At 32.0% G+C, this 24,799-nt stretch overlaps 2 protein-coding genes across 2 annotated transcripts; one reads left to right on the top strand and one right to left on the bottom strand.

Annotated features, from left to right (window-relative positions):
• Window positions 1-1,757: 1,757 nt before the first annotated feature.
• LOC122587114 (chorismate synthase 1, chloroplastic) lies at window positions 1,758-7,779 on the top strand. Its single transcript, XM_043759194.1, has 12 exons — window positions 1,758-1,975; window positions 3,051-3,201; window positions 3,389-3,465; window positions 3,579-3,637; window positions 3,865-3,948; window positions 4,046-4,138; window positions 5,005-5,217; window positions 5,320-5,422; window positions 5,650-5,744; window positions 5,838-5,903; window positions 6,898-6,982; window positions 7,389-7,779. Exons 1-12 carry the CDS (start codon window positions 1,828-1,830, stop codon window positions 7,508-7,510), a joined length of 1,296 nt encoding a protein of 431 aa, XP_043615129.1. The 5' UTR covers window positions 1,758-1,827; the 3' UTR covers window positions 7,511-7,779.
• A 10,045-nt stretch (window positions 7,780-17,824) lies between these two features.
• LOC122589545 (patatin-like protein 6) lies at window positions 17,825-24,799 on the bottom strand. The gene is made up of 5 exons (XM_043761841.1): window positions 24,610-24,799; window positions 24,368-24,491; window positions 23,126-24,255; window positions 19,382-19,662; window positions 17,825-18,456 (listed from the first exon to the last, which is right to left on the bottom strand). The coding sequence occupies exons 2-4, from the start codon at window positions 24,378-24,380 to the stop codon at window positions 19,399-19,401; spliced, it is 1,407 nt and encodes a 468-aa protein (XP_043617776.1). The 5' UTR covers window positions 24,381-24,491; window positions 24,610-24,799; the 3' UTR covers window positions 17,825-18,456; window positions 19,382-19,398.

The raw sequence follows: 24,799 nt of genomic DNA, 5'->3' as shown, positions 1-24,799 counted from the left end.
TGATAAGAAAATGATGAGAAATTTGTTTAAATAACCTTTAAGTCAGATGCGAAAAAAACTTATACGAAAATGATTTTGTAGATAAAGGAAAAGATAGATTAGTGTTTATATAGCTTGTGTCTTGTGGAGAAGATGATATGGAGAAGAAATGAAGAGAAGAAAAGATGCATATGAAAAAGATAATAAGAATTAAGAAGAAGAGTTTTTGTAAAGGAGGTTTTTTTGGTCAAAAGTTAAATTCCATAAGATTCCTACGAGATGTGGATGGAATTGCAAATTCAACAATTCATGGAATTTGAAGGAAAATTTTAGATTCCAATTCCCTTTCCTTCCCCAACCAAATATGTTAAAATATGGAATTCAAATTCCAATTCCTTAGAATTCCTTAGAATTTCACCAACCAAACAGCCCCTAAGGCTCTCACTATAAATCATTTAGTTACATTAAATTTGTACTTCTATTATATAGCAAATAACTTTGTCTAGCATTTTAAGTTTCAACATTTATTTTCCCAAAATGTCTCACTTATTTATTCTATATTTATCCAAAATAACTATAATACCTTTTCTATTTCTTTAAATCTCAACCACTCATTTTTTTTACTCTCTTATATGAATCATTTTATTATTCTAATTCATTTAAAATCTTTTATCTCAAAAACCGTACATCGATAAATTATAAATTTTATATGGGTGTTTTTAAAATTTCATGTTTTTTCACTAGAGAGTTCATTCGACATACTTTCAATGAATTTTTAAATCCGAGGGCGGAACCCGGACGGCTAAGGGCCTTCAGGTAGATCACCGTCACCATCGCCATTACATCACCACCCCGCCATCACCTGCATCACTGCCGTAACACGTGGATATCTTTCTCTCATTTTATTATCAAACAAACTAAGTGATAACAATGAGTATATTCAGTTTTACAAATAACAAACTAAAGTTAAAAGGATAATTGTTGATTAACAAACTAACGATAAACTCCTAATTAAAAGTTATACTTGTAAGGCCATAGCCAACGGGTCCTTCGTGGTGAGTCCTTGGCTTCGTCGACGGAGGAAACCATTGGCAGCAAGTAGTTCAAGCAGCTCGTCGATGGGGCTGTGTCGTTGGAAGGACATGGGTCGACGGGGGGAGTGTGAGAGGTGGGGATCGATTGGAATCAAACAAAAAAAAAAGAATTTTTTTTTTTTAAAATACTAGCCGTTTGCTAGTTTAACTTTTTTTTTTATTATTATTTTTTTTCCTATTTTACATCTTTATATAAACAACTCCATTCACTTCATTATTTTTCATTTTTTACAACAATTTCAACATTGAAGTTTTTTTTAAATAATAATAAGTTGTCTTTCATTTATTTATTTATGTATCATGTTGGTTTTCTTATTTTCTAGATTTAATCTGTTTTATGTTTTTTTTAATTAATTTAATATTTTTTATTTAATGTAATATAATGTTTTTAATAAATAAAATTAAATTTGTGTTTTATATTTTGATATATTAAAATAAAATAAAGGTTGAAGAAGAGTTAAGGAAGAGGTGAGATTGGTAGTGAGTGAGGAAGAAGTATTTTAAAAAAGTAAAAAACTGATGTGGCAGTGAGAAAAAAAACGAACTAGTCCATCAGTTGGCTGAGGCCTAATTGGTTTGCTCGTGGTGTAGATAGCTTTGGGTAGGTAGGTGGCTGTTTCCCCTTCTCACCAACCCCCACCCGGGACAGAGAGATATATATATATACACATGTATATATAGATATAATTTCACACACACACACTCATTAAAGATTTGCCCCTGTCACCAACTATTTAATCCCATCAAAATCAAAATGGCGTCTTCTCTCTCTACCAAACCTTTTCTCGGCGGACCTTTATCTTCCGACGAACCTTCACGTCTCGGTTCCCTCCTCCATTCCGATCTCCGTCCTGCATCTGTCCAATTCTCCCCCACGCGCCGTTCACGTGCCAAAACTCTCGGTAATTCTCCGATACTCTTACATTTCCCTCATCATACATATATATATATATATATGTAGAGAGAGAGAGAGATATTTCATTTTCATATATGTATGTGTGTATATGACTTTTGAATTAGTGTTGCGAATTGTGTTTTGAGTTGTTGACTTTGTTTGACCACATTTGATATTTTGTTGATCTGTTAAGATGCTTGTAGGCTAACTCAGTAGTATCTGCCTGATGGATTTGTTAGTTTTCTCTATTGGGGAATATTTTAATATTAATTTAATGTGTGATTATAGAAAGACTGTAGCTTTAATAGGCGGAATAATGTAAGAAAGTATTATTGTTTCAGTGCCTTGACTAACAGGATCCGACTCGAAAGACGATATAATCGTAGCCAACTAAACTTCTGTTTATGACTTCTAACATTATAAGATATTACTAGATAAGCCCCAAGTTTGCATCTTGAGTTTCCTGTGGGGTTGAGATTCAGGCTCAGTAGCTTATATGGAATGTAATCTTTAGCCGTTAGGACCAGTTGGTCATCGGAATGCTATCTGACATTATAGATTTTAGAATTTCTCTCCTTCTATACATGCTACATAAGTTGCAGCAACCGTAAAATGCTGATAATGTTCCAAACATCATTGGTTTTGTAAATGAGTTGGGTATAGGCTATAATATCATATACCAATATTCTGTCAAAGAATCAATGAAAGCCGAAGGTAACATAGAAATAAAATATGGTCATGATTATCAGGTTGATACGAGACTATAATAAGCAGCATGATTCTATGTTGTGCATATTAATAGTTTTCACTTTTTACATATGTGACCACCATGATGCTCGTAAGCAGGAAATTCCAACATCTTACTAGTCAAACCTGTCTTTCATTTTTACCAAATTTGTTTGTAGCCCTAGTTTATATTTGGAAAGATCTAGAGAATGCCATTCATTTATAGTTGTTACCTCTGTTCAGTCACTGTATTTTTTTGTGAATTAAAATCCGATATGTTATTGGTTTTCAGTTTCCTTCAAGTTGCTGAACTTTCAAATGTAGTTTTTAAACTTTATCTCCCTGCATTTGAACAGAGATAAAGGCGGCTGGAAGCTCATACGGAGAATTCTTTCGTGTTACAACCTTTGGTGAATCTCATGGTGGAGGAGTCGGTTGCGTGATTGATGGATGCCCTCCACGTCTTCCACTTTCCGAGGCTGATATTCAAGGAGATCTTGACAGAAGGTATGATCATATTCATCAATTAATGATTTAATGGTTCTTAATCTAAAGCTGATTTATATAATGAATATCAATTCAACATCATGGTAGGGCATCTCTTTCTTGTGTATGATGACGCAAGTGGATATGTATGTTTGGTCCTTTTAGTGTCTGCTCTTTAATTGTCCGTTAAACTCTTTTTTATATATAGGAGGCCAGGTCAAAGCCGAATCACTACACCTAGGAAAGAAACTGACACAGCTACTATATATTCTGGTGTTGCTGAAGGTTAGTATGTTGTTAACACTTCTTCACATGATCCTCAGGTTTTTGTTGTGACGACTCTATTTTAAAGAGTTGCTGATAGAGCAAAACACTGATGTCTTGGCCCTTTAATGCAGGTTTTACTACTGGAACTCCTATCAAAATCGAAGTACCCAATACAGACCAAAGGGGAAAAGTGAGTACTTATGTAGTATTGGATATCACTTGTGTGGAAGCTACGATGCAAAAAAGATTAACGACTGAACATGATGACAATACAATATCCTATCAGTAGTAGTTTAATTTATATAGAATTTGATAATTAGTCAAATAGCTATGGAATATGTTGGTGTTTTATCTTTCTTTTGTATAGTTCATTGGTGTCTGTAAGGTTTGTGGTATACTAACTATTGTAACTTTCAGGATTACAGTGAAATGTCAATGGCTTATAGACCTTCTCATGCTGATGCAACTTATGACTTCAAGTATGGTACAAGATCAGTTGAGGTGCACATTTTCTTTCTACTACATATGTGAATTTGTTAACTAAGGTTCTTTTCTTGGATACTTGAATATCCTATTAAATCATGTGGTTGGATTGTAGGGTGGTGGACGATCATCAGCTAGAGAGACAATTGGGAGAGTCGCCGCTGGTGCTGTTGCCAAGAAAATCCTCAAGTTATATTCAGGAACTGAGGTGTGTAGAGTTACATGTGTATGCTTTATAATTATCTTACTAGTAAGGGGCTTTATTATCTTTAAGCAAACTGTTAGGGAAAACAGTGATATGTAGATGATTTAGGATACCTAACAATTGTGAAATTCAACATAGGTTTAGCTAAATCGCATCATTCTTGATTGTTGATTCACACGATTCACACTCACACTAACTCAGACTGAGTCGCAACACGGCCGGTAATTAATCCATGCTTCAAAAGCTGCTTAGAGTCTCCATCCGAGTCGTTACCCTTCTTGTGGGTTTTGAGTCGACTCATGACTAGTACAAGCCTAATCAATGATGATATAGTCTTTTATTTTGATTTCTCAATATCATCGATAGAAAAAGTAAGTTGTCCTATTTCAAAGTTTTCAGCAATATACAAGAGTTCCTTTATTGGTCATTTTATCACTTAGTTTCTTTTATTGGTCATTTTATCACTTAGTTTCTTGAGAATTTAGATTTTTCCAGCAATTAAACAACTGATTATCTGTTCTCCCCACTTTAAGCAACAAAGGCACACCTGTACACCATTTCTTGCAACACGTAATATGAGAACTGGTTAATTAGATTCTGATTATTCAAATATCCCATAATCAGTTTCAAACTGTCCTCCAAATACCACCAACAAAAATTTCTACTGCACACTTTAGTGGAAAGATTCTTGGGACAGCTCTTATCTCTGAATAGTTCTGTATGTTTTTTTGTGTAATGGCAGCCTATTCAGAGCCAAATTTAGAAGAGATATTTACTACTTATAACTCTTTGTTGGTATATGCACAATGGATTACCCATTGATCTTATTTCTACTGATTGTTTTGGTGGTTGATATCTATGCCTACCAGATTCTTGCCTACGTCTCTCAAGTTCACAAGGTTGTACTTCCAGAGGGCTTAGTGGATCATGAAACGTTTACCCTTGATCAAGTAGAAAGCAACATCGTTAGGTGCCCAAATCCCGAGTATGCAGAAAAGATGATTGCTGCCATTGACGAGGTCCGGGTGAGAGGTGATTCTGTTGGTGGTGTTGTTACATGTATTGTCAGAAATGTCCCACGTGTAAGTGCTCACTTTTTTTTTTACTGTATGTGTATTTTGTGAACCTGCTCATACATGCATATCTGAGATCGTGTGATTAATATTTTGATATCTATATGGCAGGGACTTGGCTCACCAGTTTTTGACAAACTTGAAGCTGAGTTGGCTAAGGCGGCTTTGTCATTACCTGCAACAAAGGGCTTTGAGTTTGGCAGTGGATTTGCAGGTATTGCAGCATCCATATATTCTTTTAAGTGTTGGAGATTGCAAGATGGGTGGGTTGGGCAGAATTAGTAACAGGTCAAAGGGGTCATGTTGAACCACAAACAAATGGGTTGAAAGTGCCTCCTTTATCTAGTATGCAAAAGTTCAAGCAAGACAAACTGGTAGCTATGTGCTATCTGTCTATGCTGATTCTACATCTGTGATTGAATATGATAAAAAAAAATATAGGTACCTTTTTGACTGGTAGTGAGCATAATGATGAGTTTTTCACGGATGAACTTGGGCGGGTCAGAACAAGAACAAACCGATCAGGTGGAATACAGGTATGATTTCCAAGCTCTGGTTGGTTGTATGAGGGTGAAGTCACTTTGCAATTAGAACATGTATGAAGTCACCTCTGTTTAACTAATTTGCAGGGTGGGATATCTAACGGAGAGACCATAAACATGAGAATAGCTTTCAAACCTACATCTACAATCAGTGTAAGACTATCTTTTTGTGCATTTTAATGTAATACAGTAATACAGGTTTTTGAACAATTGCAGATTATATTAGTACAAGTACCAAGTTTGACACATTTAGTTTTGAAGAGGTTGATTCAGATTATGTTCTATCTCTGACTGGTTATATGATATAGAATACGAAGTGCCATTTAGCTATTCAACTTGTTTCTTTGACGGCCTCCTACTATTGAAACTATTCTATAGGCCACGAAAAATGTCCCACTTCCTTTTATACCAAAAACATGTTGAATGGCCAAATTTTCTATTTTTACACTGCCCTATTTACTTTACAAAACAGAACAAATAACAAAGTATATTCGTTTCTGAATGGATATCATTTTCTTGCAGCATGTATTTTGCTTGATTTAGTATATAAACGAAACTAGATACATATATGGGTCGTCTTTGATGTAGCTTTTATAGTTGGATGGTCATGTATGAAAAGGTTAAATATTAGGGTAGCCTGCTTATACAAAATCCTATTATCTTGTTAAAAAAAACTTGAATAATGTTGTATCATACTTGAATATTTGATACAATATTTACGTAGAAAAAATTGGGCACATATGTCAATTTATCGACCCGTACCAAAAAGGCTATCTGTATTTATCCATAGCGATCCACCCATGATGCCACCTCTATAAAAAAATTTCTCAGTCTTCTGTGATGCATATGATTGGACTATGCACGGCGTCAGGCATCTTGTCAATTGGAAACAAATTTTGAAGAAACATAGTGTCAGTGGATGGTCTTTAATCTGTTGTCCCTGCGACAATAAGATTTCACTTGTGAATGTCAAAAGAAAGAAACAAGCTAAAATGGCATTGAAGTAAAAAAAAATTCTTGATGGATATAAGCAAAAAGTATCTGTATCAGCCTAAATTAATGGGGGGAAAGCATCGTTTTACATTTATTTCTCTTGGATTGTCAACGGTCAATTGCTTTCTTAATTCAATGTTGCAATGTCATGCAGAGGAAGCAAAATACAGTGACCAGAGATAAAAAGGAAACAGAACTTATCGCTCGTGGCCGACATGATCCCTGTGTTGTTCCAAGAGGTTCGTACCCTAACCCAAAAAACAGTTTTACATAGTGAATGTCTGAATTGTTAGCAACATGAACTTATTGGATTATAAATGGATTGCTATCTCTACCCATATGCATTGATTTGTATTTAGTTATTTACTGATCTAGAGATAACAGTATCAAAGGAAGCAAGTTAAACTAGGATAATTTTTGTATCATTTTTGAACAGCTAATGATTTTTAATAAAAAGCTCCAACTATAGGCGGAAAAATATTTAAGGCTAACAGCCTAACACTGATGCATACCCTGCACAAGTGACACTACTTAAATGCCCATGATGATTATTATTCTTGAAATTCTGGATCCCACATATTCTGTGATATACTTCCAAGTACATGTTACCACTTTAAGTTTACTTTTGGATCGGTGATGGTGCAGCGGTTGTCATGGTGGAAGCGTCAGTGGCCTTAGTCCTGATGAATCAGTTACTTGCACAACACGCTCAGTGTCAGTTATTCCCCATCAATCCTGATTTCCAAGAGCCATTGCACCAAAGTTAAACGGAGTAGCATTTCGTTTACACACTCACAAAACTTGACCCAGAATTGCAGATACCCTTTAAAAAGAGGCAAGTTCATATACTCTTTTGCAACCTTTTATTGATTTGTGACAATAGATGGCTATCTTTGTTAGTTACAACACATGTAATTGATGGTCACTGGTAAGTAGACCTGGATGGGTATTATTTTTGGCTTCTATTATATTTTGGTTTGTTTCCCCCAGAATAGTCTGGAATTTTGCAATAAATAAGAGTGATTTATTATTGTTCCATGTTTCTTCAATGTTATTTGCAAAAGAACGGTGTTAAATTTCATATTAGTATTACTATTTCCTCGTTCAATATGATAACTTTATGTGGATAATGACATTGTTAAAACTATGTACAATACACAGATCTTTTCAAAACTAATCCAATATTTTTTTAAGCCGAAGCTCTCGTTGAAGCAACACTAATGAAATTATGTCCTTTTTTTCCTTTCCACTCCACTCAACATTTGTATATGCCAACTCAAAGAAGTTTACCATATAAAAACCTTTAAGCAGGCTACAAACTTTCATTAAACACATTTTAGAATTCTTGGAGCCGAGTGTGTTATAAAGGTAATGGGACCTAGGGAATATCGGAAAAAGTAACTAGATATTCTATGTTTCATATGCTGTAGATTCCTATTCTGTGTAAATAGTCACTTGGCTTGTGTGAAACATTAGACATTACCATTAACAAGTCGTGTGTGTTGGTGGAAATGGAAGTTGAATGTGTAATTTTCTTCTATGCCGGTTGAATGATGAAATTGGGTTGTGATGAACACAAAATTTGTGTTTACGCTGGTTCAAAAATTTGCACCCTATCTTTCCATCTTTTTCCCAGATGCAATTCTATTCATGATCACTGCTGAATGCAGATCATCACCATTCGCCAAATCGTTGGCGTTCTATTTCAATCTTTCATATATTTTGTGTCTGGTAGAACTTATATGCGATGTTTGATATGTCACACCTGATTTTTATAAAGTGTGGTACTATTTGTAGAATTAACCAGCTTATTGACATCATTTCTACATAAACATTGAATAATAAGCGTAATTAATATCATAACAAAATGGAATATAACTAAATGAAATAGCTATCACATATTCACATCATCATCACATATCTATCTTCGACTATGACACTTATAATTTACAATATAATTATAACTGGGTCATTAGAAATTGTAAGTAAACTAGTAAAAATTGGGCCCTACAAGCTATCATATTAAAACAGTTGTATTATTTCGGTATAATTATGTTGAATTTCTAACCGCCTAATATAATGTAATTGATGGCTTTGTATCAAATATATATTTACTTAAGGGCAAAGCAACATTAGGTTACATCCGCGAATTGCGTGGTTTCACCTATTGTGATTACGTTTTGCTGTTGAGGATGTGTCGCAATATATGTTAACTAAAAACTTTAGCATATGAAATACATATATGTCTAAAGTCAAAACCACAAGCGCTTATAAAAGTTTATATTAACGAATACATATAGTTTATATATGCAATAAACAAAAAAATAGAAATGAAAGATAAAAATTTAAATGAAAGTTTTTAATATATTAGTTAAAAACAACAAATAAGAAAGTGTAAGAAAGAAGTAAATAGTGGTACATAATGGTACGGAATATGACAACAAAAAAATTGTAATATATTGGTTGGAAACTAAAAATGAAAAAAGTGTGTAACAAACTAAAAAGTAACTCGTGTTTAAAAACTCAAACGGGATACAATATAACAAAATTTGATTAGTGATTCAGGATGTGTAGTGGAAGAATAATAACTCTTCGCATAGGCTGTTAGTATTTATCAGTCACTATTCATCCTTAAAGTTGTATTAATATATTTAATAATATGCCCTTTGTCAGTTGTCACGCACAAAAATCTGGTCTATCAGAAAAGAAAATAGTGCACATTTTAACTCTTTTAAACCAATCGACTTTATAATCATAATAAAATAGTAATTGATTAAATTTTGATCTTGGTAATTGACTGAAAAATATATCTATATTGCCACTTAATTTATTTACTTTTTAGTTTTAAGCTAACATTTCACTGTCATAACTTTTATTAAGCTAATGCATCTATCACTTCTCAAAAATCTTATGAAATCCACATCCGATAAGATGAGATTTACGCAGGCGCTCTATGATCGTCGTTTTTAAGTTAATGATCATTCAAGAAATAAACTAGATATGGATATGGATCAAACCTAAAAACAAAACTTACGAATATGATCAATGAACACAAAAAGGACAAACTTAAATCATGTATATCCATAAATTATTCTCATTATGTTAGGGTTCTCTTAAGCAACAAAGAAGATAATATTGTTTAGCCTCTCCCATTCCACATATTTTGTAGGCTTAATTTTGTCCAAATAAACTTGTGGATAAATGGTTGAAACACATAACTACAAAAAAATATGTTTGTTAAATCCCTAATCATGGATTTCAAAGTAGATTCCAATTCCATTATAAAAGTGGGTGTCAATTATTCAGACAAAGAAAGATTGTTATAAGGGTAAATGATTTATGATGTTAACACCATCTTTGTTGGATGATGTTGCTCTCACAAACTCATTTAAATCAATTTTTACACATGTCAAAAAGCCCCCATGATTTTTATGGTTTGTGAGAGCAACATCATCTAACCAAGATGATGTTAACATCATCTAAGTTATCCCCTTGTTATAATAGCAATATATATTATATTCATTATGATATGATATATATTTAGACAAAGAAAGATTATTATGTTAGCAATTTATACTTATATTTATATGATATTTCATTATGATATGAGATGAGATGATGTGTTTGTATGAGAGCCATGGAGTAGGGAAGTCTAATCAGAAAGAATATATATCAAAGCTTCATTGTATAAAGGGCCCTTGTATAAACTACTCTTCAACTTGTTTGCACTCAAGGTACATGTATCTTTGAATTATTACCATCTACTATTTCATCTATCTTTTGACAATCTATTGATTTCCTTTGTTTTGTTTGTAACTACATAATTAACTTTATTTTAGCTTCATTGAGGACGTGTTTCCAAAATTCTCATTTCCCTTATCAAAAGATCAAACATTTTTTCTCTAACAATAAATGAATAAAGTCCGGCTATCCAAAATAACTCTATTATAATATTGGGATATATCTTCGCCGTACTTGCTAGCTCTATATGCCACTGATTAGCAACGAAGCTTCTACGCTTCTTTTTTCTTTCTTTTTTTTTTTAACAGTTCGCATTCGAAACACTACAGTAACATCTAATTGGGCAGTATGTGGTGCTCGAACTATGCATGCCTGAGATGAAACTCAAAACTCTCGAAAACACCCATAATAGTCCACTCCTAAAAATGTAGAGAGTGAGATTCGAGCCTTAGTGGATTTCCCAAACATGAACATCTTAAAAGAAAATTAACAATCACATGTTTATTATTGTTATTTTTGATCACACAAGTGCCATAATCTTATTTCACATTTATCTTATAGCTTTATAGAATGGAATTTTAGAAATGTTCGATTACCACCACTACAAACTCTTTTACATAACAATGACATCAAAAAGTACTTGTGTGACCTTTATATTAAATCTTTGTACTTTTCTCTCTTCTATTGTTTTACCCCTATTAATGGAAATTTAAAGTACTTCCTTTTATAGAGTTTACCTTTTTGTCAAATCAAAAATTACCACACTTTCACGTGATTTAGATCTAACTTCTACGAAAAAAATATACAATGGTTGCAGTTTAGTCAAGTGTCGAGTTATTTTTGTTAGCGTACATATGTATATAGGGTCTTCATTATGAAATTAAAGCTTCTTTATTTTATTAATCTTCTTTCTTCTTTCACAAAAGTTCAACATAATCTATCATGTTTGTTTTAACTTAAAAGGATCGCAATTCATTAGGTTCATATTGCATAAATTATAAACTGATGTGTTACATATGCATCCACTATTTTAACATTTTTTTCGCCTAATTTAAAATTCAAAAAAAAAAAAAATGCTATCAATCTCTTACTTTGTTAATTTGTCATATCATTTATATACATGTTGCTATATATATGATTTTACTTTTAATTATGTATAGGCTTGTATAGTACTGTAAATTTATTAATACTAATAGAGATAAATTTGACTTGTTATCATAAAGAATATCATGTGGGTGGGTAAATTATTGATGATGCAACAAGCATATTCTATTGAATGCCTTCCACTCTATATGTCAAGTTCAAGTCTCTTCTTCTTCATGACTTTTTGGATTCATATCCTTTGGATACCTAAACTTTAATGATGTGGCCCCTAATCAATAGTCAATAGGTGTTGCTACAAAAGGACAATATAAGTAAACAAATCAGTGAATAAAATAGAATTACTAATTATATATATATATGGCTCATGAAGATAAAAGAAAAAATATTATGGATTTGCTTTCATCTTCACCCTTCAAATTAAATCAACATTTAATCTCAACCATTGAAAATAAAAGACACAATTTAGGAAGAAAGGGGTTATATTAAAAGTTTAAAATATGTATTTAATAAGAATGAGAATAAAACATGTATTAACTATTGATGAGAATTAAAAAACAAGAATGAGGCTAATATTTCAATTACACGTTGTTGATTTATAAAGTTGAAGTTCAGATTATATTTGAATATGCTAAATATAATTTCATGCCATAATATGTGAAAGCATCATTCTATATATGAAATGTTCATTGTGTAAATACATAATTTTGAACAAATAGAAGTTTTTATTGGAGCTTATAATGTATTATATGTTTAAAACATGTATGTAGGAACAAATCGAAGTTTTTAGGAAGGAAGGTGTTATATTAATAGTTTAAAACATGTATTTAATAAGAATGAGAATAAAACATGTATTAACCACTTATTAGAATTAAAAAATAAGAATGAGGCTAATATTTCAATTACACGTTGTTGATTTATAAAGTTGAAGTTCAGATTATATTTGAATATGCTATATATAATTTCATGCCATAATATGTGAAAGCATCGCTCTATATATGAAATGTTCATTGTGTAAGTACATAATTTTAAACAAATAGAAGTTTTTATTGGGGCTTATAATGTATTATATGTTTTTTTAACAAATTAACAAATAGTTTTTATATTACAACTAGGAAAGCAAAAATATATGTGATAAGGACATTAGGAAATGAAATTTCTGTTCATTAACATGACAATTAAAATAGTTTCACCATTTTGATTGGATTATTCTTTTTTATTATAAAAACTAGCTAATTAACTCGGGTTTAACCCGGACATATCAATCAAAGTTCTATAAAAACACATTTTCGCCACCGTAGTTGCGATAGTTTAACAGTACTCGTATCCTCAAAAGTCAAAATAGTGCATCTTATAAGTTATAGTTAGTTTATTAACTTGCATAATATGTGGATAATTAAAAATCTGTTATGACAAAATTATTTAGATGATGAAATTTAAAAGACAATGTATAATTTATTAGTGTTTTTTCATTAAAAAAATTTAAAAATATATATTTTTTTTAAAAATAACATTATAAAATAACAAAAATAAAAATGTAATAAATTGTAAGAAGAAAAGTGATTATGATATCATAAATAAATTTTAAGAAAATGATAAAACTTAATTTTAAGAAATAATTTGGATGTGACAAATAAGCAATATTTATGGAATGATGATGTCACAACAATTCTCTTTTATTTAATATAAAGATGGGTAAATATTACAACCATTGAAACGAATTAGACAAATTTGATAAAATCCCTTCTTGGTGAAACAAATTTATTTTAAAAGATAATTATTAAGAAAAATGCACGCTAAATTTTAAAAAATATATATTTAGTTAAAAACTATGAGTAATAATCAAATAAATGTTTCCTAAATTTAGTATACCTTTTTTTTCATATAAATATCAACTGTAAAAACTTCATGCTAATTATAATAAAAACCTTTTTGATATTTACATATATAAATATTGTTATCATAGCTAGAAACAATTATCTAATGGATATTTTTAAAAACACTATTAAAAAAGTGTTGCGTTATTTAATAAAGTGTTGTATTATCTAAGAAAAGTGTTATATTATCTAAAAAAAAGTGGGGGTGCAACTTACAACCCAAACTTGTCAACTTGAATTCAACCACCAACCTTGAAAAAATCGGGTGGACGGGTTAAGTTGGTTGGTGGGTTGATTTCATGTCATTGGTGGCTTGGTAGGTTTGCGGGTTCATTTCAAACTGTTTATGAGTTGTCAGGTGTGGTGGATCAACATTGAAAACAATTAAAAAAAATTAAAATGGATATCAAATCTCTTTTTATATACGATATTACCCAAAAAAAGGGTTGCCAATGAGTTCGGGTTTGCGGATTGACGGGTTGAAAATCTATGACCCTAACCCAACCTACTAAAAATTTCTGGTTAGCAATTTCCCCTATCAACCTGAACCCGAACCACTAGCCTTAAAAAATTTGGCTTGGTGGGTGAAAAGAGTTAGTGGGTTGACGGGTTGATTTCAGGTCAAACAAGTCATATGGGTTATGGGTTGGCAGATAGATTTTAGATCAAATGGGTCATGGATTTGCGAGTTGGCGGGTTAATGGGTTGGTAGGTCAACCTACTAAAGTTATTATTAATATTTTAATTATTTTTAGGTTAGTGGGTCGACCTGTTAACCCAAAGGGTCAACCTGAACTTAACCTGAAAATTTTGATTTGATATACCGAATCATATACTGAAATTTTGATTTGATATACTGAATCATATTTGGTTAGTGGGTCGACTAATTAGTGGGTAAGCGGGTTCACGGGTCAAGATTTTATAACCCTGTTTTAATTTTTTTCGGGTTGGGTCGAGATTGATAGCCTACCAAAAAGTATATTTCTCGCAATGTGTAAATGTGCGATACATCGTACATGTATAAATTTATTTCATAACCCGATCAACGACCAGATATTGATCTAGTTTTATGGGTTGTACGTATTTTTTGGAAAGGGTAATAATGGACATATAAGACATTTTGGTTATTTCTAAAAATATATTATGACATGTATGATAAAAATATTTTATGTGAAAATCACTTCCCAATAGGATAAAAGTATAATTTTAAAAACATGTGTCTTACTCATAAATATTGAATCGTCTAACGTACGTTGTTTTAACCGGGTTTTTGTTAAAAAGTCATCTCGACAATAGGTCCTCATATTAAACTCATCAATGAGAATTGAAGGAAATTATCTCCTAGGAACCGTCATAGGTGCATTGAAAATTAAATACATGTGATGATTCAAAAAAGTTTATGTTGAGATTTAAACTTGAGACTTTTTGTGATCGAGGAAAAATAATCATGGTCACTACAATTATTTGGCGATGGTTTAGTAAAGAATAGATAAGTCTAATTCTTTAGTTTAAAAGTAGATTAGAAATATGATAATCGAAAAAAAAAATGCAACATGCTTGTCAAGCATTCAATTGTCTAGGCTTATAAAATTAAGTTTATCACTTCTCATCTTGTAACATGATTGTTGAAAGGCTTGCCCAACATGTTATACATCCAAATGTCTTCCAAAAGTATAGGATGTAGGTCATCACAAAACTATCATTTTTATTCAAAAAAATCATGATGTTTTTAAAAGATGGAGGCCTTTTTTTTATTGTTGATAGAGTCTCTTATTGTTGACAGAGTCTGAAGGTTGTCATTCTACACTGTCGTAATAGAGATAATGTTATCTACATCTTGACTTCCTTTGTACATTGTCAAGGTATTGAGATTTAAAACTCATAGAAAACTAGGTAAAACTCATGCGTTGCACCGGTTTTATTTTATTTCTACGTAATTTTTCGTAAATGACATGCAATAAAAATAATATTGTAACAAAAAGTATGATACTTGTGTGGCCTCGTCGGTTGTTAGAATGTCTAATGCTAAGTTGGTTGGGTTGGTTGCCGAGAAGAAGTTAGCAGAAGCTGTTGAAGTGTGTGGTAAATTGGGGTTTAAAGAGATTAAGCCTGATGAGTTTATGTATTATGCTATTATCAATGGTTTTTGTAACCACGGTGACTTGAAAGAATATAAGAAGTGGTATGCTAAGTTGGTGCGAAGTGAGAATACTATCAATAAAGCAACGTTTGTAGCTTTGATTCGATTGGCATCAAAATTGGGTGATTTTGATTGGGTATACGTTTCATGTAGTTTTGACGTAAAACAATGTTGTTTTCAATTTGAATGTTAATTGATCATGTTGTCGAAATAGATATTTTCTAACTACACTATTGTCACTATTTATCTAAAAGAAAACATTTTTCAACCTTATTTAATTGATGCAAAATTGCTTCTTACACTCAACTTTGGCCTACAACCCAAGCCTTTGAATAACTTAAACAAAACACATATAATAAATGAACAATGTTACATGGCAGGACTGTATTTGGCTATTCACATATTCTAAAATCATAGTCCATGCTGCCAAAGTGTAAACAGATGACAAACAAAAATGGTTTATGAATTATAAATCAATATAAATGTAATATTTGATGAACTGCTGCTGCATTTAGTTTTACCATCAGTTTATATATGTTTATTTTGTTTTTGATAATTTAGTGGCTACTTGACACATAGGTACTAATTGTGGGTGTGTTACTGTGTTAGGGGGAGGGAGTGGAGGAAGGCTGGATTGCAGGTTGCTCAATCCTTTGGGGGAACACCGCCGTCATCATTGCGGGCTCATGGAGGGCTGAGCTTGGGAGGGTTAAAAGCCAGCAGAGGGCTGGATCAAAAAGTTTCCGTTGGGAGCGTGGAAAAGCGTGAGAAGGTGGGGTTGTGCCCTTCAGTTTCTGCACCAGATTTCTGAACAGGATGTCAGCAAAGTCTACTCTCAATCTGTTCCACAAGCAGTAGACCATTTCTGTTTGTGAGGAGTTTATCTGGTCCAGTCTACCAGAACTCCCACCCATATTTTCCACCAAGTGAATAAAGAAGTACCTCCAAGATGGTGTGAGGCACTTCATTGTCATGGCACCTTTTGTTTTCAGGACAACTTAGATTTGACCGTTTGAAGCATAAAAAAAAGAAAATTTTTTTCCCCTACTTTGAAAAAAAAAATACCTCCTAGTTTTATTTATAAATACCTCCTAAATTATCAAAAACATTTCATACAATCATTTCATATACACAAACATTTCATACAATCATTCATGGATTCAAGGAGGGGAAAAATGTTAGCGGATCACGAACACTGGAACGAGGCACCTTTTGCTAGTTATCGTTTATTTTATTAAGCACGTGTCAAACGTTTTCTATTTTTATTTGTTTAACTATGTAACGAAACTTGTTTAGTTTTAATATGTATGGTTTATGTTTTATTTAAAAAATGTTTGATTAAATTAAATGAAAAAGAAAAAAAATATAATTGAGAGGGTTGAGAAAGTGATGAATGTCATGGAAATTGGTTGGGGGGTTGGTTGGGAGGGTTAAAAAAGAAAATGGCTAATTGCTTGGAAAGTGCTCTAATTTAACTTTAACACTTTTGTTTTTGTAGGGTTCTAACAAAAAAAAGTTCTATTGTGATGATTAAAACCGGTAAATCCATCTATTATGAGGTCATGTTCAGGTTTTCAGTCACTTTTTAATTTTCAATTCATTTTATATTATTTTCTTGAAAAAAATTATGATATATGTACCAAATAAGCTGACATAGTGCATAACTAATTATCATTATTTAAGTGTTTAACAACACATTGATCCGTCAAAATCAAAAAATCATGTTTTTTGTTGGATGCATCATTTTGATGAATATGAATCCAAGATGGATGCACAAAACAAAAAACGTGATTTTTTCGATTTTGACATATCAATGTGTTGTTAAACACTTAAATAATGATAATTAATTAAGCACTATATAAGTTTTATGGACTTTTAATGCATCAAAATGATGTTTTTAAGTGTTCTCAACGTTCTTATTTTAAAAGTGTTATCATCAGAGTGTTACCCTATATATATATATATATATATATATATATATATATATATATATATATATATATATATATATATATATTGTTGTGGACGATTAAAAATGGTTAAAAATTGTTTACTCCGCTTTCAAGTAAATTTATCACTTCTTAATGTCGTAGTCTAGATTAGTAGTACGGAGCCTAGTTTATGCCACCGAGTCTGTTTTGGTATAAGGGTGAGAACAAAGATTCTAAGAATGATCACGAGCACAATAGTCAATAGAAATAATCAAGAAGGTGAGCCAGAAGTTCAAAACACATGAAACTAGCCATTATAATAAACATGACAAAAAAGTAGTAACAAACAACATAACCTCTAAATCTAGTAAAATCTTGGGGTCCCTTTAAACATTATGTCCCACACCAAGGCATGTTGCTTTCAATCATACCCACTACCAGTCTATACCACAACTTACACAAAAACTCATACGGCTTTCTTGTAAAAATATCAACTAATATTGTAGATAAAATCTGAATTGAACAAGTAGGCCTTTCTATGTAGAAATCTAGAAAATAGTTAAATAGTAAAAAAGAGCACTCTTAGCCCCAAAAATATTTAGCCATTCTAGACTCGCACACACTCACTAGTTCTTGTTCTTTTTTTCATTTTTTTTCTTACAAATTTACTAAATATTTCACACTTGTTTAGGAAAAGGACAAAGCAACATAGAGTGGACACCACAATGGTTAAATGTGGCAGGCAAAAAAAATCACACCAAGATTACCCCTATCCATCCCATATGCCCTTTTCTTGATTTTTACAGTTGAGTTGAATGTCCTTTTCTGTCAATTTGCTTCACTCTCTTTCAGAATAAAGCTGGTTAATGTGGGAGTATGCACTATGCTACTTTACTTCTTTTTTCCTTTTTGACCACCATTCCCTGCATTCACAGTATATAACATTACTAGCCAATGTAGTTTGGACCCCTAGGGGCATTTGTGTAATCTTTCAAAGTGCTTATGTACCAAGATCTTAATGAACGTTTTGTGCAATGTTGGGACTAATTCATAACAACTAAGTTTGGATCATCAAACTCACACAATATAACTAGGAAGTCCCTTTATTTAAATGACAAAAAAGTCCCTAGGAGAGTAACAAATGACCATATGTTTAAAAGTTCAAGCCCTACAAATCCCCACACAAAAAAAAAAAAAAGTAAACAAAATCTTATGAAATGAGAGAAATGTCACTGTTCAAATAGTAGGATCATTCTGTCGGTGGGGGGTAGGGGGGCTCCTGGTTTGTGCATTTGCATTTGCACTGGTGGTTATAAACATTTGATTCTTGGGACATGCTTGTACATAAAAAGACATAAATGCATCAATACGTGTCTTTAAAAATGGAAATAGTACGACCCCCATCTATTAATGGTCTACTTTTAAATAGTGTTTATCATATATATATTTGTGACCACCAATGGTTTTGGAGACAAAACTAATGATCTTTATTGGGTAACAGTATCAAAGTTTCCTATTCCTTGAATAGTCAACATACTAAGTCCACATTGATTTGCATTGAAATAGAAAAGCTACATAAATATTGTAGTCAACTAGAAAGATAATTAGACTAGTGTGACATGTGAATATGTGATAACTATTAACCGCAAAATTTTTAGAACGCCTACATTATTGTCAAATAATCTTGAATACGTTGTATCAAGAAATGATCACTGGACTCACATCTTAAGAGGTAAAACTCTTTACCAAGTGGGCTGACCCACATTGGTATATTTGTTTCGCAAAAAGCTAAGTATAAATTGTTGATAAATGTGGTATTTGTGTGTTAATGAAAAGAATTAATCATACCATTGTTATAAGTGGTTTTAAGTAAGGGCAGCTTGCTTAAAGGCAACAGTGGGAGCTATTCTACAACTCCTCCTCTGATGCTCCAAAACGAGTTCACTTGCAAACCAGTCAAGTTTTTCAAAGTTTGTCTGCTCGTCGATCTTCTTACCCCCAAAGAGCACTGACTCTACATTCTTTTGTTTCAACATTTCATCAGCTATTCCCGTCAACAACTTTATGTTTCCCGGACTAGAATCTGAATCAACATTCACGCCACAACGGCCCATATTGGATCCATTTGCCTGATAAACGAAGAAAGAAAAATTTTAGAGGCGATTTTTTCAACTCATTTACGGGCTGATTTAGGCAAGGTCGACTTAAATGAGTTAAGTACTCAAGTTAACCATTAGCTATAAGGGGACATGTCAACTAGCCAAACCGGCCAAATAGGTTTAAAGAAGAATATTTTCAATGTATATACAACCTTTTAGATTGCTTTCATATATGTATAGATTTTTAATCACTTGTGATTATAGGCTGTATAATTTCAAATTTATGTAAAAAAATGATGTAAAAACAAAATAAAAAATTGGCTAAATTCCATAGGACTCCATCTTCAAACTTTATCAAACAAACTTTAAAAAATTTATAACCATCACTCACCAACATGACACCTCTAGGAAAAAAAAAAAAACAATAAATACAAAAAGTTTTGCCATTGTTCCATATCTAGCAACCCCCTTAAACTCAACATTAAAAATTAAAAAAAATAAAATAGAATATACATGCTTCCAAATAAATGAAAGATGATTCACAATTCACAAGAAAGTTAGGAATGCAGGAATGTCAAAATCCCTATAGCTATCAAACCAATTTTGGAGATTGGTTGTCTGTTTTTCCTAAATGATTATAGACAAAACAAAATCTGTTTTCCCTTTATACATTAAGCTATGGGACAAATAGACAATCTGCAAAGTTCACAAAAGCATGATGACACAATGCAAGAATTGTTAACCTTTTATAAAGGAGTTTATGAACCTATGATACATTTTAACAGATTAACATTAATGTCCACTTTATATAACAAGTTGTATATATATACATTGGGGATGGTAATATATACATTTCATAGTTGTGATAACTTTATCAAAATTTGTGATAGTTATATCAGCTTTCATGTTACTTATGCAAATTTTGGACCATTGGGGGAAAAAATGATATTTCTCCTTTAAATATAAGGCTCTAATTTATCATTTCTTTTCTCAGTGAAATAATGTTCAAAATGTTGCAAAATTTACTAACAATGACAATCCTTTGGACATGACAGCACAAAATCATGTACATGCATTATAACACAAAGCATCTTTACCAAAAAAAGGATTATATCATTATCACTATATATATAAACTATATATAAAGAGAAAGAAAAGGAAATGAAAATAGGACCCTTTATCACATAACTGATGTATTATTTAAGAAGATGTCAACACTTGGCTATAAAAAGAACTTGCTACAAGTGGGAAAAAATAAATGGTATCAATAGAAACTTTTAGGGCGCGTTTGGTTCACAAATTCTGATGGAATCTGATGGAATTGGAATTAAATTTCATTCAGTGGTACGTTTGGTTGTCAAAAGATGATTCCATTGGAATGTAAAGATTCCATCAAATGATGGAATCTACATTCCTTGGGGTTATTAGATGGAATTTGATTCATTCATTCTCTTGAATTTTAAGAAAACAAAAAACATTCCATCAAATTTCATTCCTTCGGATCTAATTCCATTGACAAATTTCATTTCTTACAAAAACATTCTATGAATCAAACCCTTAAAAGGGTATTAGATTTCATTTGAGGTTTTGACCCCTGACTATTTGGTTCTTTAAGGTTTTAAAGACATACATATAGAAATATAGTTATTGTTCTCTATCTATAACTATTATTATGAAATAAATATTGTACCATGTCTACCCTTTAATTTGTATATTATGGAGTCTCTAAAATCTAAACTACATTAACATGGACAACTATATAATAGATGTACTAATTCTTTTGGAGAAGTATAGCTCAAATGCTCATTGAGTCTCAAAACAAGTAATATTGTCAAATTGTTTAAGAAATATAAAGAAACAAGGGAAATAAGGATGTACAAATGTCACATTCTATTTTCCTTAGCAAATTCTAAATTTTTTTTGAATAAGGATTATAAAAAGGAAATTTCAACAAGAGCAAGACAGATCAAACGGGCAAAGAGTTATGAAAACTAGAATCCTTTAGGCAACAGTTTATTGCGAAAAAAGGTCATAAATTAGTATAAACTCCGAAATGCAAATTAGATTCAGCATCCATCTCCTAAAATTCGACCCTACACTTGTGAGAAACGAGTACAAAAAACAATTGTCTTATGCAAATAACATTGGCATTGCCTATCTGTCCAAGAAAGCTACACACACACAAAATGTTCCTAAAACAAACCTGTTGTTGGCTATGTAATAGCTGGAGGACATGGAATGATACAAAAAGACTATTTCCTAAAAGAATGGTCACACACCCATTCTCCATATTTATGTGCATATGCCTAAAAACAAAGACCATGGCATGTTGACTACAAAACAAGCCATAATCATTCCTTATAGGACCATATCATCAATACCTCCCTTCTCAAGTTATTTATTGGCTTTTTGTGAGATTTTAGTGAAAATATCAAACTTAAGTCTATGTATTGTAGTCACAAACAAAATATATGAGAGCCCACTTTAGTCTTATATTGAGTTTCAAATGACCAACGTTACATATTATTGTTAACCATTATTAGTCTTAGCATGCATATGGTCAGTTCACCATATAATTTCTTAAGAAAAGGCATTAATACCTAAATCCACATAAATCGAATACATACAACATGTAAGGAATTTACTGCCAAAAAATGTCAATTTAAAATTCATTTCTAATAGTAAGGCCGGTGTGATAGATATAAAGTAAAAATAATTATTGTACTTTAGTATTATTATTATCATTATCATATAAAAATTTAAAGGTGAGTGGTTAGCTTTAAAACGACATCCTTTTTGTTTGAAACAAACTTTTAGTCTTATAAAATCATTAAAAGGCTATATTTTATTATCAAAATATATATGAACTCTAAATATAGATACTGAAAGTTTGAAACCCTCATATACGCTTTGCAACTTTTTGACCAAAATGCAATGGATAATACTCGTAGTTAATTTGCTTTGCAACTTTTTGACCAAAATGCAATGGATAATATGTTTCTTGTATGCATTTACTTTTTGCTAACTAAGTCCTTATGTAGTTTTTATAGCCTTGAAATTATAATACTAATCATGTGATATAAAATATGGGTAGTAACAAATTATACTGCACGGCGTATCATTTGTATAAAACATGTATTGTTGTAAATGTCTTAAAAAAAATTGTTTGCAAATATATCATGTCACATAAAATATGTTGTGGATAATTTTGTCATTTTGTTGGAAAGAAAAAATAAAAAATAAACAACTTTTGACCAAAATATTTGGTTACGAAAAAGTCACAATTTTGGTTTGTTCATTAAATCAGCTAGAAAAACATATCCATTTCAGATACTACGGAGCATAAAGTTTGTTCAAGTAAAATTAATATAACAAAAAACCCAGATTAAAACAGCCTGGCTAGAATTAATTGGCATATAGATATAGATAATCAAGCATGCATTTTATATAAGGTAAATAATCAAAGAAAATTAACTTGAGGGATGAAATTTACCTGAATTCGGACATAATTACTGCTACGGCTTTGGCCAAATGCTAAGGAGACAGCGTGGTCCACCATATCAGCCGAGCTATCACCCGAAATCCTAGCCATGGGTCGAGCCCAGTCCTTAGCCTTCCACCCTTTGACCTGATTATAATTATAATTACACTCTAACAACTGACCCGTACCTAATGAAAGTACCAAAAGGTCTTCCACACCTCTCACAAATGGAAACTCTTGTTTGTTATGCAACACATGTGTGATCGCGGCCGCGGTCGGGTTACTCATTGCTAAACCACCGTCGACCGCCACGCATCGAGTTTTCCCATCGACCGACTTCATTGGTACCGGGTCATACTCCCCTGGCAAAGCCGTAGTCGCCCGACAAACTTCCCAAAGACGAAAATCAAAACTATCACTCTCCAGTGCATCAGCTCTCGAAAATAAAAACGGAGCTGAGCTGGAGAGGTCATAACACGGTATCAAAACCGGTTTCAACGTGTTTTTTAATGTTAAACTTTTACCTCCAACAGTAAAAGTATCTTTAACCACCGCCTCAAATCCACCGGTCCGACCTCCAGCTCCAGCCCCAGACCGATTTTTAATTCTTTTAAAAATATCAAACCCGGATGATTTCTTTTGATACAATTTCTTCCCATTTTCCGCAACAAACTTCCACGTATCCTCCGCCTCAAAAATCGGCCGGTTATCATTTTTACTCCCAAACAACATCGCAGTAAAAACACCACCAACACCCGTACCAGCCGCAACGTCAAAATAATCCGCAATTCGGGCATTCGGGTCACCCGACTTAACCTGCAAAGCATTTTCTAAATACCCCAAAGCTTTCCCAGCCAAAATACTTCTCATTCCACCCCCATCAATACACAAAACACATATTTTCCCCCTCTGATTCTTAACAGCCTGTACAACACCCACGTCATCATTTTCTGTTACCGAAACAGCCGGTGATGCTAAAACATGTTTAGGTTGTTGTTTCCAAACTTTTGGATCATCATACCCAAACAAAAAATTACTTTCTAGTATCGAAAATATCTCGTAACTTAGCTTATCGGTATCGATACTAGGCTCATGTAACATAGCCAATGATGAATGATTATTTGTAGCCATAATGTTTCCTTCTAAAACACCAAAAAAAAAAAAAAAATTTAGCTATTTTTATATAGTAAACATACCTATATATATAATTATATATATAAATATTTATTTATTCTGTAAGAATAACAACAATACCTAATCCCGTCATACAGTAAATATTTATTGTCAGAATTAATCCAATATATCTTCACACGCAAGCTGCTTTTGTAGTAAATGAAACCAAAGCTAGCTATATGTATATGCTCATATATACATATATCTGCAATAAATATCCGTACGAAAATTAGCTTTAATCACGTAAACAATGCGTGCAAAATTTACTCTAAACAAACAAACAGAACAACATTAAATTATAAAAATTGATGTTTTTTTTTTACCTTGTTACTCCCGCCAAATATGAAATATAGTTTTTATGTTTTGTTGGAATAATAAGTGAATTTAACATAAAAGATAAAAACGGGGTCTGTGTGTGTGTGTGTGAAGTTTAAATTAGTCAAAAAGAGGGTGTGAGTGTATTTTATTTATAAAGAAGATGAAAATGAGAGAATGGAAGACATGATAAAGGGA

The sequence above is a fragment of the Erigeron canadensis genome, chromosome 2 (assembly GCF_010389155.1).
Source record: "Erigeron canadensis isolate Cc75 chromosome 2, C_canadensis_v1, whole genome shotgun sequence".
NCBI lineage: Eukaryota > Viridiplantae > Streptophyta > Magnoliopsida > Asterales > Asteraceae > Erigeron > Erigeron canadensis.
The sequence above is the reverse complement of the archived record's forward strand: the minus strand, read 5'-3'. Positions and strand labels throughout refer to the sequence as shown.